General features: G+C 39.8%; 1 protein-coding gene across 10 annotated transcripts in view; it reads right to left on the bottom strand.

Moving 5' to 3' along the window:
* Nucleotides 1–220: 220 nt before the first annotated feature.
* The window catches only part of CYRIB (CYFIP related Rac1 interactor B), a 148,330-nt gene continuing 133,435 nt past the window's right edge, over nucleotides 221–15,115 (bottom strand). For all 10 annotated transcript variants that reach the window (XM_070382777.1, XM_070382781.1, XM_070382780.1 and 7 more), the window contains 6 exons: nucleotides 14,481–14,558; nucleotides 12,355–12,471; nucleotides 11,318–11,397; nucleotides 9,954–10,080; nucleotides 8,391–8,461; nucleotides 221–964 (listed from right to left, as the gene is read on the bottom strand). In XM_070382777.1, the coding sequence (XP_070238878.1) occupies nucleotides 901–964; nucleotides 8,391–8,461; nucleotides 9,954–10,080; nucleotides 11,318–11,397; nucleotides 12,355–12,471; nucleotides 14,481–14,558 (537 nt within the window). In that variant the 3' untranslated portion in view covers nucleotides 221–900. The remainder of the gene's footprint in view (nucleotides 965–8,390; nucleotides 8,462–9,953; nucleotides 10,081–11,317; nucleotides 11,398–12,354; nucleotides 12,472–14,480; nucleotides 14,559–15,115) is intronic.

Below are 15,115 nucleotides of genomic sequence, written 5' to 3'. Positions count from 1 at the left end.
TCCAAAGGGTCACAGAGTCAGAAAAGGACTTGGTGGCTAAACCACCACCACCACTAGTCTTGTTGTACTCAGCAAGATTTTAAAAGCAATTAAAGTAATAAAAAAATACCCAGCTCTCCCCTAAAAGGAAAAAAATGTACTGTACACATACATTCCAAAAAATACACATAGGGAAAGCTCTAGAGACCTAGAATCAAAACATCAGTAAACCACACCACACTTAGAAAAATGAAAGCTGATTTTTATTTTATCATCAACAGCCATTCTTTAAACATGAACATGCATACGTAATATTCTACGCACACATCACAGTTTTTTAACGTTAGTTAATAAAGGTTAAACACACAACATACATCCTTACAAAAAAAGTCAAAATGCAAACTTAAAACTTTAAACAAAAGTCTTACTAATTTAAAAAAAGTGTGTGTTGGGTACCATTTGTACAACACAGTTAATTTAAACATTTTTATTTTGGCTGCACATGAAAAAAGCGGCAGTAGAAAATAAAGTCATTGAGGGTTTTTAAATAGCAGAATAGGCAGTTTTGCCATGCAGGAGAAGCAATATTAAATATTAGTTTTCAAAAAAAATCCACATTTAAAAATATTTAGTTCAAGTCACAGAATTTTTCTCAGTAGAGACCCCAATGCGATGCATAATTAGCTGCCTTAGATGGCCTGTTTGAAAGGACAATATCCCTTCAGAGTATAACTTTACTGATTTTGGCACAGAAAAGAAGTCTTAAGATCAAGAACATGATTAAAAAAGAGGGAGAGGAACAGAGGAAAGAAATAAAAAGCAAGAGTAAATGAGATAGTAATTGCAATCACTAAAAACTGTGCATTCTCAGTCACTGCAGAATACTGTCTTCTGTCTACAGCAGGTGCTTTTCCAGAACTGTTATTGCAGCATGGATTTAATCTGCTTGGAGGTAGTCTCATCATTCAAATGTTTTGTTGTGTACCTACGAGGGGAAAAACATCCATTTTAGGGGGTTAAAAACACAAACATAACCTGCATCGGGTTCTGTAATTACGGGAAGAGAAACAACGGGCCAGGAGAGCTTGCCTTGTGCGAGAATGCCTTTCAGTCCAGCTCTAGCCCTGTTCAGCCCCTGCTGGCTGATGCTCCTCCTACCTTCAAACAGAATGCCTGTTTTACTCATTTGGAACTAACTACCTCATTGAAAAGGTTTGGTGAGATTCTACAGTACACAATTATCTATAACTTTCCTCTCAAAGGAAAATAGCTGTCCAATATCAAAGGCTGGCAAATTATACCCATGGATCAAATCCAACCTACCATCTACTTCTGTATGGCCTGTGAGCTAAGCATATTTTTACATTTTTAAATGGTTGAGAGAAAAAGTAAAAAAAAAAAAAAGTATTTCATGGTAATGTGGAAATTCCATCAAATTCAAATCTCAGTGCTTATAACATTTTACTGGAACAGAGCCATGCTGACCCACTTAAGTATCGTCTATGGTCACCTTCCTGCTACAAGGGCAGAGGTGAATAGCTGTGACAGATGCCACAGGCCTATGAAGCCTAAAATATTTGCTTATTCTCTGGTCCTTTACAAAAACAGTTTGCAAACTCCTGTTCTCCTTTGTATTTAAGACAGTTCACCCTCACATTTTCATCAAGAAAAGGCCAACAGCATCTAAAGAAGTGAAAATAACATAACATATACGTGAATATGAATGACATTATTTCACTTTACACATAAACACAAAAGTCCTTTTCTAAGAGCATATGATTTTTCTACTGAAGAAAACTAATACTATTTAAGAATAAACTTAATAAATTAATAAAGAAGGTAATCATCTAGCACTGAACCTGACTCCCAGCTCTAGTTTTGTTTTCTTTCTCTTATGATCAAAGAAACTTGGTTCCATTTCTCCATTTGTAAAATACAGACATGGCTCATTGCTTTCTCCTCATTGCATAGTGTCAGTCTGAGGGAACTACATCATTACTATAGAAAAGTATTCAAAACAAGCAACTATATATATATATGCAACTATATTATTTAAAACTTGACTCCGAGGAAAAGGATGGAGTGAGCATCTGTAATAAATAAGCTATTCACTTAAAAAAGAAAATAATGCAGCAAAAATGTGTTCTATTTTGTAGAGACCGAAATAACAACACTTGCACAGCACTTTGGGGATTCCAAAATGCTTTCTTAACAGTATCTTCTCTGCTCTGAGTAAAGCATGTTAAGAGCTAGGTTGGTTTAGTTTAAGCAGTGTTTCTCAAAGTACCAACAATATCTACAACACAGAGGGTGCTTATTTATAAAATGAGGTGCCTGCCCCCCCACCCCAGACCTAACGAAGAGACTAGACTCTCTGGAGGTGGTAACCTGGGAATCTGCATTTCCTTTCCATCCAGATGATTCCAGAGCACAATGATTAATCTCAGAGTAAACCTACGGCTTGATAATGCAGTATCAAGTATATGGAATTTTAAGAATAAAACCCTGAATCTGAAAATAGACTCCAACATTTATTAGTTGTATCACCTTTAAGTCTCTCAAGAGCTTCAGGTACCTACTGCAGGATGGAGACACCCCCACTGGCCCATACCCACCAGCTACGTCACTGAGCTGTGGTTAAGAGGCAATAAAGCCCCAGACATGAAACTGCATGGTAAACGTACCGTGATATAAAACTGTTACTATTATAACCACTACTACATCACAACAGGTATACTGATTAACCTCACAAAACCTCCCAGGGGGGGAAATAACAACCGGACACAGAATATGTGTTTCACTCTGAGTAAGAACAGCTCAGAAGTTATTCTCTGCAGCGAACTTTTATTTTCTGACTTCTATCATATTATTTAAAAGGAAACCTACAGCTGCCAGGTGGCTCTTGCCTCACCTGGCAGACAGTGAGTCTTCTCCTCCTTTGTCTCAAACACAGCCTGTTTATGGTGGACGTCAACAGCTTTATACTCACTACCATGGCCCTCCTCTGTCCCACACCAAATTACTTATACACTGTGAAAAACAGAAGTAAACTCTGCATTTTACATTACTGTTGGAAGCACAGTCCCTTCAGGGTAAATAAATGTTACACTAAAACTTCCTAGACCTCTATTATTTCTTACTTTAAGGAAAAAAGAGTTCCCGTCACTTGCTGGCTTTGGAAGAGCCTAACCAATCATTTACCGCGGGCGGCTGCCCCTCTTCAGAGGTCAGGGGCAGAAGCCGGGAGGACCGCATGCCCGAGAGGAGGCGGCCAAGAGGAGTTACCCCACGTCCGAGGTCAGGGGCAAGCGGCTGAGAGGGCCAGGCTGCAACGGCGCAGGAACGGCCGAAAGGAGCTACCCCACGTCCAAGGTCAGGGGCGGCGGCCAGGAGGAGCTACCTCACGTCCAAGGTCAGGGGCGGTGGCCAAGAGGAGCTACCCTGCGTCCGAGGCCAGGGGTGGTGGCCGGGAGGAGCAACCCCACGTCCAAGGACCGACGGCTGCATGGGTGCAGGAGGGCCTAGAGGAGCTATCACACGTTCAAGGTCAGGAGGCGCAGTGGTGAGGAGATACCCCTCGTCCAAGATAAGCAGCAGCAGCTGCGCTTTGCTGGAGCAGCCGTCAAGAGATACCCCAAGTCCAAGGTAAGAGAAACCCAAGTAAGATGGTAGGTGTTGCAAGAGGACATGGAGGGCAGACACACTGAAACCATACTCACAGAAAACTAGTCAATCTAATCACACTAGGACCACAGCCTTGTCTAACTCAATGAAACTAAGCCATGCCCGTGGGGCCACCCAAGATGGGCGGGTCATGGTGGAGAGGTCTGACAGAATGTGGTCCACTAGAGAAGGGAATGGCCAACCACTTCAGTATTCTTGCCTTGAGAACCCCATGAACAGTATGAAAAGGCAAAATGATAGGATACTGAAAGAGAAACTCCCCAGGTCAGTAGGTGCCCAATATGCTACTGGAGATCAGTGGAGAAATAACTCCAGAAAGAATGAAGGGATGGAGCCAAAGCAAAAAGAATACCCAGCTGTGGATGTGACTGGTAACAAGGTCCGATGCTATAAAGAGCAATACTGCATAGGAACCTGGAATGTCAGGTTCATGAATCAAAGTAAATTGGAAGTGGTCAAACAAGAGATGGCAAGAGTGAACGTCGACATTCTAGGAATCAACAAACTAAAATGGACTGGAATGGGTGAATTTAACTCAGGTGACCATTATATCTACTACTGTGGGCAGGAATCCCTCAGAAGAAATGGAATAGTCACCATGGTCAATAAAAGAGCTCGAAATGCAGTACTTGGATGCAATCTCAGAAAGGACAGAATGATCTCTGTTTGTTTCCAAGGCAAACCATTCAGTATCACAGTAATCCAAGTCTATGCCCCAACCAGTAACACTGAAGAAGCTGAAGTTGAACGGTTCTATGAAGACCTACAAGACCTTTTAGAACTAACACCCAAAAAAGATGTCCTTTTCATTATAGGGGACTGGAATGCAAAAGTAGGAAGTCAAGAAACACCTGGAGTAACAGGCAAATTTGGCCTTGGAATACGGAATGAAGCAGGGCAAAGACTAATAAAGTTTTGCCAAGAAAATGCACTGGTCATAGCAAACACCCTCTTCCAACAACACAAGAGAAGACTCTACACATGGACATCACCAGATGGTCAACACCAAAATCTGACTGATTATATTCTTCTCCAAAGACGGAGAAACTCTATACAGTCAATAAAAACAAGACCAGGAGCTGACTGTGGCTCAGACCATGAACTTCTTATTGTCAAATTCAGACTGAAACTGAAGAAAGTAGGGAAAACCACTAGACCATTCAGGTATGACCTAAATCAAATCCCTTATGATTATACAGTGGAAGTGAGAAATAGATTTAAGGGACTAGATCTGATAGATAGAGTGCCTGATGAACTATGGACTGAGGTTCGTGACGTTGTACAGGAGACAGGGATCAAGACCATCCCCATGGAAAAGAAATGCAAAAAAGCAAAATGGCCGTCTGGGGAGGCCTTACAAATAGCCGTGAAAAGAAGAGAAGCGAAAAGCAAAGGAGAAAAGGAAAGATATAAGCATCTGAATGCAGAGTTCCAAAGAATAGCAAGAAGAGATAAGAAAGCCGGAAAACAACAGAATGGGAAAGACTAGAGATCTCTTCAAGAAAATTAGAGATACCAAGGAAACATTTCATGCAAAGATGGGCTCGATAAAGGACAGAAATGGTATGAATCTAACAGAAGCAGAAGATATTAAGAAGAGGTGGCAAGAATACACAGAAGAACTGTACAAAAAAGATCTTCAAGACCCAGATAATCACGATGGTGTGATCACTGACCTAGAGCCAGACATCCTGGAATGTGAAGTCAAGTGAGCCTTAGAAAGCATCACTACGAACAAAGCTAGTGGAGGTGATGGAATTCCAGTTGAGCTATTCCAAATCCTGAAAGATGATGCTGTGAAAGTGCTGCACTCAATATGCCAGCAAATTTGGAAAACTCAGCAGTGGCCACAGGACTGGAAAAGGTCATTTTCATTCCAATCCCAAAGAAAGGCAATGCCAAAGAATGCTCAAACTACTGCACAACTGTACTCATCTCAAACACTAGTAAAGTAATGCTCAAAATTCTCCAAGCCAGGCTTCAGCAATACGTGAACCACAAACTTCCAGATGTTCAAGCTGGTTTTAGAAAAGGCAGAGGAACCAGAGACCAAATTGCCAACATCCACTGGATCATGGAAAAAGCAAGAAAGTTCCAGAAAAACATCTATTTCTGCTTTATTTACTAAGCCAAAGCCTTTGACTGTGTGGATCACAATAAACTGTGGAAAATCCTGAAAGAGATGGGAATACCAGACCACCTGACCTGCCTCTTGAGAAATTTGTATGCAGGTCAGGAAGCAACAGTTAGAACTGGACATGGAACAACAGATTGGTTCCAAACAGGAAAAGGAGTACATCAAGGCTGTATATTGTCACCCTGTTTATTTAACTTATATGCAGAGTACATCATGAGAAATGCTGGGCTGGAAGAAGCACAAGCTGGAATCAAGATTGCCAGGAGAAATATCAATAACCTCAGATATGCAGATGATACCACCCTTATGGCAGAAAGTGAAGAGGAACTAAAAAGCCTCTTGATGAAGGTGAAAGAGGAGAATGAAAAAGTTGGCTTAAAACTCAACATTCCGAAAATGAAGATCATGGCATCTGGTCCCATCACTTCATGGGAAATAGATGGGGAAACAGTGGAAACAGTGTCAGACTTTATTTTTTGGGGCTCCAAAATCACTGCAGATGGTTGACTGCAGCCATGAAATGAAAAGACGCTTACTCCTTGGAAGGAAAGTTATGACCCACCTAGATAGCATATTGAAAAGCACAGACATTACTTTGCCAACAAAGGTTCGTCTAGTCAAGGCTATGGTTTTTCCTGTGGTCATGTATGGATGTGAGAGTTGGACTATGAAGAAGGCTGAGCACCGAAGAACTGATGCTTCTGAACTGTGGTGTTGGAGAAGACTCTTGAGAGTCCCTTGGACTGCAAGGAGATCCAACCAGTCCATTGTAAAGGAGATCAGCCCTGGGATTTCTTTGGAAGGAATGATGCTAAAGCTGAAACTCCAGTACTCTGGCCACCTCATGTGAAGAGTTGACCCATTGGAAAAGACTCTGATGCTGGGAGGGATTTGGGGCAGGAAGAAAAGGGGACGACAGAGGATGAGATGGCTAGATGGCATCACCCACTCGATGGACGTGAGTCTGAGTGAACTCCGGGAGTTGATGATGGACAGGGAGGCTTGGTGTGCTGTGATTCATGGGGTCGCAAAGAGTCAGACATGACTGAGCGACTGAACTGAACTGAACCAATCAGAAAGGAAAGGGCTTGGGAGAGAGCTCAGGCTGACTGCGACATGGGGAATACTCGGAAAGGGATCAAGCTGGAAGAATCACAATACCATAAATATTGATACAATCAGTGGAGAAGTCTCCAGAGTAAAAAATTCAAAGAACTTAAGGTTTCTGATAGGCTTATGGTTGAAACAGTTTGACATAAGGGGTTTTTTTTTTTGTTATATTATGTTCCTTAATCATTCAGGTTTTCACTTAGAATACATGTTCTTTTTATTTATTTTTTAGTTGAAGGATAATTGCTTTACAATGTTGTGCTGGTTTCTTCCAAACAACAATGAGAATCAGTTAACTATACATATACATATATATATATATATCTCCCCTCCCTTTTGAGCCTTCTTCCCACCCCCACCCCCAGAACAGACTATCTTTATTTAGACAGTCACTGCTTATAGAATATTTTTCATCATCTTAATAACATAATTTCATGGTTCCACTCTGCTGAAATGACACAGCCTAGATTCTGCTTAATGATGCACACCAGACGTGACTAAGTGTCTGTTTCGCTCACAAAACATGTGAGGAAGTAATACTATATTGGAAATCAGTTTATCCTATTACGTGAATTACAATGCACTACAATGGCCTATGACTTCAAAAAGTCACTGAATAAACATCTGCACTCACACAGTTTTTGTGTTCAAACACAAAACAATCAAGTAACAAGCAAATCATCTTCTACAGTAGGGAAATGATAACTATCACTTAAATCTCTGTAGTCAAGACTCTATAATGGGTTGAAATTTTCATTTAAAAATAGTCCAGGATTGAAGGAGCTTTAGTAACTAAAGTAAGTAAACAACTTGTTTAGTAACTAAACAACTATGTATAAACCAAGAAGACAGACATCAAATAATGACTAGACTGCTTTATTTTCATTATAAAAACTGCACAAAAGTAATGAAGATCTGTAGTATGAACATAGAAATATAATTATACTATACTAAGGGAAAGTTCAGCTATAAAACAGTTTGTGTAATATTACTTTGTAAAAGGTAACTTTTATATAAAGCTATGACTATATACAAGTATTTTAAAAAGAAACTCTGGAAGAATATGCATCAAAATGTTTAAAACAAAAAAACAAAAAAAACTTCAAGGGTATATACCAAAATATTAATAGTGGTTTATTTCGAAATAGTGCGGCTTCTATGTTTTCTTCTTAAAATTTTCCTGTTTTCTGAGTTTTATACAATTGCTTTTTTTAAAAAAAAAAAACAAAAAAGCAGCCCTTCCTTTGAGGTGGGCAGAAAAGTGAAAGCCACACTCCACAGCAAAGAAATGAAGCTGCTATTTTCAGTGGGACACATACACACACATTCATTATAAAAAAATACTGTGACCAATATTTGAAAGCAAGACTACCAATAAGCAACACAAGATCTTCCCATTTCTAACATTTATGTTATTCACACACTGGAACAACGTCTTAACACGTTCACCCTGTCCACGTGTACCTGTGCACACACCCACCTGAGAGCATTGAGAAGACCTTCTACACTGTTAGGAGGTTGGTCCTTAAGAACCTTGATACAGCCTTTCATCTAAGTAGAAAACGAAACAGAAAAGGGGAAACATTTAGTTTTCATCTAACATTCATTCTCAAAACAGTTAATACTTAAACCAGCTCCACACCTATGGCACTCATGAGAAATTACACACTAGAAATGTCAAAACAATTATTCTTAGAATAGGGGGAAAGAATCTACCCAAGTGTCATTTTCAGTTTGTCAATCAAAACTTTTTGGAAACCAAATCAGATGAACAGAACATACCAAACACATAATGAGAAAACTAAGGGTTTACTAAAGTAGGACTTTCTGGAAAAGGTGTTGAGTAGCCTTTTAAAGGATGGAATGGACACCCTAGTAAGAAAAAGAGGCATCTTCCAGGTAGATGAACCCAATAAAAAAAGTAAGAAAGCTCATCACATGCAGAGGGCTAAGGTGAATCGCACAGGGCAGCTCACAGAGGGCCTCAAAAGCCAGGAGGACTCATGAGGAACTGATGGGGACAGCAGCAGAGACTTGTCACAGGCTTCACAGAAAGCGAACAACTCGATGAAAATGACCCAGAAGGAAGATGAGCCTGGTTCCTGTGAGAAAGCATAGCATGGCAGAAACACCACAGGCTTTGAAAGCCATGGAGACGTGGGTTCAAAATCCAGGTACCGTTCACTGCTGCTGCTGCTGCTAAGTCACTTCAGTCGTGTCCGACTCTGTGTGACCCCATACCGTTCACTGGCAATTACATTAAGAAATTTCCCTAAACTTTCTTTCTCTATTAATACAGGGGAAATAACACCTACATCCTAAGAGTATTTTCAAAGTTAAATGAGAGAGCAAATGTTGAAATTCCTGGGACACAATAATGACTCAAAAAATGTTGATTTCTTTTTACATAGGATAGATGAAGACAAGAAGACTGATTAATCATCAGTTCTCTATACATGAAATGCCAAGAGTCTGTCAAAGGGTAACTGAAAGACAATTCTCAGTAAACACTGGTTAAAATTCTCATGAACCAGATGTGAGAGTGAGGGGAGAAATTACGAAGTAGAGAAACTGAGGCTACAACCACAAATTACGATGACTGGGAGGAGGAGGGACAGTATATAGTCTTCAGCTTTCTTCACTGGGGCACCTCTATTGGCTTTTAATATATACTTGAAAGTAAATCTTTTGTTTAAAAATGGCATTCAGTCAAAGGAAGAAAGGATACAATAAAAAGATTTTTTTGTTTCATTATTTATTTACATATATTGCCAAATATGTGGAAGTACCACGTTATGAATGAGGCTTCCCCACAAGGAGATACTCTAAAACAGTGCAGTTACCTTCAGTCATTCTATTCCACCTGTATCTGGGCTATAAGAAATACCATGAGAGAAGAGAAAACCAAAATACACCATTATCACAAACTATAAAACTAAATTTTGAGACAGAGTGTAGCCGGCCAGCTCTTTAAATAAAAGTCTATGGTTTCCACTTATGTTTGAAATTACTGGGAATTACATAAAAAACAAATACAACTTACATCAATTTTTGAAGTTTTGGCAAATGCTCCCACTGGATGCACGTGGTCATAGAGTATTATGACGCCCACCATTACCCTCAAGCAGAATGACACCGTCTCTTCATTTGTAAATCTGCTTCTGTATTCCCTGGAGGGTAGGAAACACAAAGGTGGGTGAGGCCCATCACAGACTCAAGAGCTGGCTGATGCTCAGTTACATCCTGTTGATGTATAAAAGGGACGCTGAGACTACACCCTCACCTTCTCTGCAACGAGATTCCCAGAGAAATAAGGGGGCGGAACAGTTATCACTTATACATCCTGGTCTCATATGCATGTTGGTATCTTGCCCCTTCTGCTCAGCAGAGATCAGACAATTTTAGAGAGATTAAAAATAGCCCCAAAGTAAAAGTTTGGGGATGGGTGCTTTGAAAGGCTGTCATCTCAATGTGATGAGAAAAGCCACTAGCTTAATAGAGAAAGTATTGGCATTTACAGACGTTAACTTCATCTATACATATTACTGTATTGCAGGCTTTTAATATTCTAAAATTCAATCATAGTCTTCTCTCAAATGGGAAAAAGGAAACAGCACTTTTTGTCTACGAGGAGGGCAGTATGGCATAGCAGAAAGAGTCCAGACCACAGTGGAGACACCCAAGCACGTGTGTGAGGTCAATCACCGTGCACAAGCCTCTTCACTCCCCAGGACCCTGCTCCCCTAGATGAGGATGACGATGCTATGAGGATAAGCAGTTGCTCTCTTACTTCAAAAGATTTTCCAATAAGGTGAGTATATAATATTGTTTTGGAAAATAAAAAGCTCCACAAAACTAAAGTTATATAATAAAATCATACTATTTAGAAACATAGGAAGAATTCTTTCTGCCTGCTGACAGGAAAATCCAGACAGAAAACACTGTGGTATATGTTACAAATGGTTTGAAAGAGAGGAGAAACCCAGAAGAGAATTTAGGTTAGTGTTGGGGACAACAAAGAAGACTGAGGACTAATAACTGATGTTGAGAGGAAGGGATATGTGTTTAAGAATATTTCTAGCCCTCTAGCAAAAAGGCAAAGTGCTCTTTGAAAAGGAAAGAGAATATCTGAAAGGCATAACCAGACGAGCTTTAAAGTTCTTCCCCTATCCTCTCAAAAGCACACAAAACCCCTATTCTGAAGCATCCAACTGGTCTGATGAACCTGAAAGCCAAATGTACTTTGTACATTTAACCAGAACCTACATTAAGCTGTGTAATTATTTTAATTTTGTTTATTACATACTTGGGATATATTTAATTCCACCTTCCAAATATGACATATTCATATCTTTGTCAATCATTTCAACAGGACTGTTAAAGTGAAAAAGATCAGCAAATACTCACGGTGTTTCAAGCATGACTCTGCACACACTAGCCATGGTGCTTAGACAATCTGTGGTATTTTCTATTGGTAAATTTTTATTCTGTAAAAGTGTACAGAGAACAAAAGAGTGATGAACAGCTATTACTTAAGAAAAATTTAAAACCTAGCATAACATGAAAAATTATCAACTTTAAAATCTGATTCCTCCTCTAAATTTTGTTTTAAAAAATGCACTAGAAAAAAAAATGCACTGGATTCTAGGTACTGTTCTAAGCTCTGAGGACACAGCTAGGAGCAAGACAGCTGAGATCCTCCCATCTCTCAAGAAGCCCTTACATTTGAGAGCTGGGCGGGAACAGCCATGACATGCAGATGAGGCCCCAAGAGACACGCGACACGTGGATTTGATCCTAAGGGCCCTAAGAAGTCGATTGGAGACCTTTCCCCCCTCCAAAAGCTATTTATTTTTAATTGAAGGAAAACTGTTTCACAATATTGTTGGCCTCTGCCGTAGGTATACATGTGCCCCCTCCCTCTTTAACTTCCCAAACTGGAAACCTTTTACGCAGAGAAGAAGGGAACGTGGTTTGGGTCTTAAGAAGACTACTTGGCTACACTCAGGAGACAGGCCCAGTGGGTCAGAGCATGGATGCAGAAATCCAGGTAGAAGAGGTGGGGTGCTCCGGAGAGGTAGCTCGAGGTAGTAAAGGGTCAAGTCTCAGACTCAGGGTACACTTTAATAAGAAGACTGCCTTGTCTGATGGAGTGGATGTAGGGGTGAGATAAAGAAAGGAACTGGCAATGAAAACTCTTAAGTTATCTGCTTGTACAGTGTCAAGACCTCACTGTGGTCAGCAGACCACGGGGGTGTCGACTATCCATCCTAAGGGTGACTGCCGATAGGCGGCAGGTGTGTACACGTGGGTCTCAGGGGAGAGGACCAGACTCAGTGCATCTATCAAGCTTAGAGGGTCTGCAGTGGACTCACCGAGCCCATCCTATCTGGACACAGGCTGAAGAGGAATGCACAAAGCGTAACTTCCTAGGCAATGCCTACCTCTGATACAAACTTCGTTGTAGCATCACTTAAGGTTTTCAGCATTGGGGTTGCCTCAGCATAAAACAAAGACATTCGATTTGCCAATTCATTATTTACTTCATTTTCTCCTTCTGCCTGTGTGGAAAATAAGGACACTTAATATCAGCTCCTAAGTTATTAAAATAATATTATAAACGGACCTAGGCAAGGTGCCTAGCTAGTGCTTGCTAATCTATTAATAATAAATATGCTTACATTCTAGCCCCTCAAATGTACACACTTACATTACCTTTAACAAGAAAAAGATTAAAATATAAAGAAATTTTTTTTCAAGATTAACTTCTTTAAAAATATTTTAAATGATATTAAGCCATTAAATGAAACTTGAATGGGCTGCCTGCTGTATACAAGAGACCATCTAAATGCCACAGAGGACAGAAAGATGACTATGACATCACACCCTATTAGGAGCAAGCAAGTATCCACATAGCTTATCTTAGCAACATGCTAAGAGATGAGGAATAAAGTGGGGGATGAGTAGAGGACTAAGACTGGGAGGAACTAAAACGGATGCATGGAAGGTCTAGGCTTTGGCACATGATGAGCAGGTACACAGGGCATTTCAACCAGTCAGGGGGCAGAGCATGCTTTCAAATGACTTGGCAAAGTGTAAATTCAAACAGGTCAGTGTAATAAGGGACAGCAATCAGTGAAAGGACACTGGAAGGGAAAGCTGGGGTCAGACTAAATCTTAGCTTCAGGTCATATTTTTCTTCTGTAGGTAATGGGAAGCCACTTAGCGTTAGAAGAAAGGAGTAACAATTAAGCCAATCTTAAAAATAAAGTTAACTATTGATGGCAGACTGTACCAAAAAGAAAGAGATAGATAGTATGCCAGAAAATAAGTTCTGCAGCTACAGAACAGTTGCCAAAAACAGTGGGAATTAGGCTCTCAACTGGGACAGCAGTACTAAGAGATGGGAAGGGGGGCAGTGAAGAATCTGAGAAAAATGGCACTTGACAGCGACTGAACTGACCTATAATTATTGAGAGCAAAAGGCTCTGCAAAGATGATTTCAGGGCCTTTGGTCTTGAATGATGGCAGGAGGGCCCTAACAGAAAAGTGGGTCATTTTATTTACTTTATTTTACATAGTGAGTATGAGAAAGACAGACAGTAAGGTCAGCCTCACAGAATAAACTGGCTTATGCAAAACCAAACAAATACATGTAACAGATGATTCATTAAAAGAAATCTTTCTTTTGATCCAGGCCTGTCTTAAGAGCAAGGACTTCATAAAATATTTACTCAATGGTCTCCTTTGGTTTTCTTTTTAAACTGGAAGACAATTGCTTTACAGTATTGTGGTGGTCTCTGATGATCCTTTCAGGTTTTTTTTTAACCTTTTATGCCACTTAACACTCCTCACAAACTTACATAGTATTTCTTCATTAAACTATCTACTTGAGGCCAGGGATGATCCTAGAAATTTTCTCTGCTTTTCATACAAATTAGCACAGTATTGGTCCACAAAATATCTAGAGAAAAAGATAGTATTTTTCTCACACTTAAGGTTGGCATTTGATGTCTAGGAGAAAAGAGTATTAAACAGCTTAAAACGAGACGTCGAGAGGCTAACAAGCCAGAAGAGATGCTGTGCTAGCTGAGCAACAGGCTCAGAGCCATCTTCTCACACAGCGGTGTCAGACACAGACGTGCTTGGGGTCCAAGACCCCGCTCCCCTTCCTGCCAGGATTAGTGCTATTCCTATCCCGGGTCAACCTCTCCCCAAGAGTCTTCCAATCTAAGAACATGGGGACGAATAACTCATAACCACTAACTCATGAAACTCTTCTGCAGTTAAAACGAGAAAACAAAGAGAAATTTTCTATCAATGTTATACAGACAAAAAGCAGTTTTACTGAAGTAGCTGTGGAACAAAGAACCACGCAGAAAAATAAGTGAATACCATATGGCTTGCTACATTTTGCTCTTTCTTCCCACAGCTGTGGATGCCTGTAATTATTAACTTTACTACTATCTTTAGCTTTATCTGAATGAATGAGTGAATGAATAAAAGACTAAACTGAACAAATCGAGATCTGAATTATTAGTATTATGCCATAATTCAAGCTTCAACTTACTGGAACATTATTAATCCTCATGCGACTCAATGTTCTTCTGTAATAGCTGAAGTCATTCTGTATGGCAGGATTTGTCATCTAAAGAAAACATTTATAAAAGAAAAAGTTATTTACTAAAGGATAGTATAAAAATTAAATAAAGTATCTACTAGAGTTGTAATTAGTTAATTTACATTATCGAATTTGTAATACCACTTTAAGAACTAAAACCGTTACCATCCAAGATGATGACCTGCACTTAAATTATGTAACACTGTGCTTACGCACTGATTTGTTAACTGTCTCATGATGGACACAGAACACTGTGCACACTGGTTTTCAGTCAGTCAGTACACTGTCCTTTCTTCTCATTAATTTCAGCTAACATATGAAAAGGCTGCTCACCAAAAATGGTATTACCAAATAGACAAAAACAAAAAGGAATGTGTACCCACTCATTGTGGGTTATTACAATTAATATACAGGGCAGTCGTCAAACAGACTAAAATTTTTATAAACAAACCATCTGTGCTCAAAGTATGACTAAAGGAGAATAGCTGTCTATGATGTAATGTTTATAAAATGCTGGAGTTGGGAATCCAGCTCTTCCGTTTTCTAAACAAGTTACATGAGGTGCTGGCAAGTCAGAGGACCTG

Source organism: Bos mutus, chromosome 14, assembly GCF_027580195.1.
Source record: "Bos mutus isolate GX-2022 chromosome 14, NWIPB_WYAK_1.1, whole genome shotgun sequence".
Lineage (NCBI taxonomy): Eukaryota > Metazoa > Chordata > Mammalia > Artiodactyla > Bovidae > Bos > Bos mutus.
Note: the sequence above shows the minus strand (reverse complement) of the source record. Positions and strands in the feature narration are given on the sequence as shown.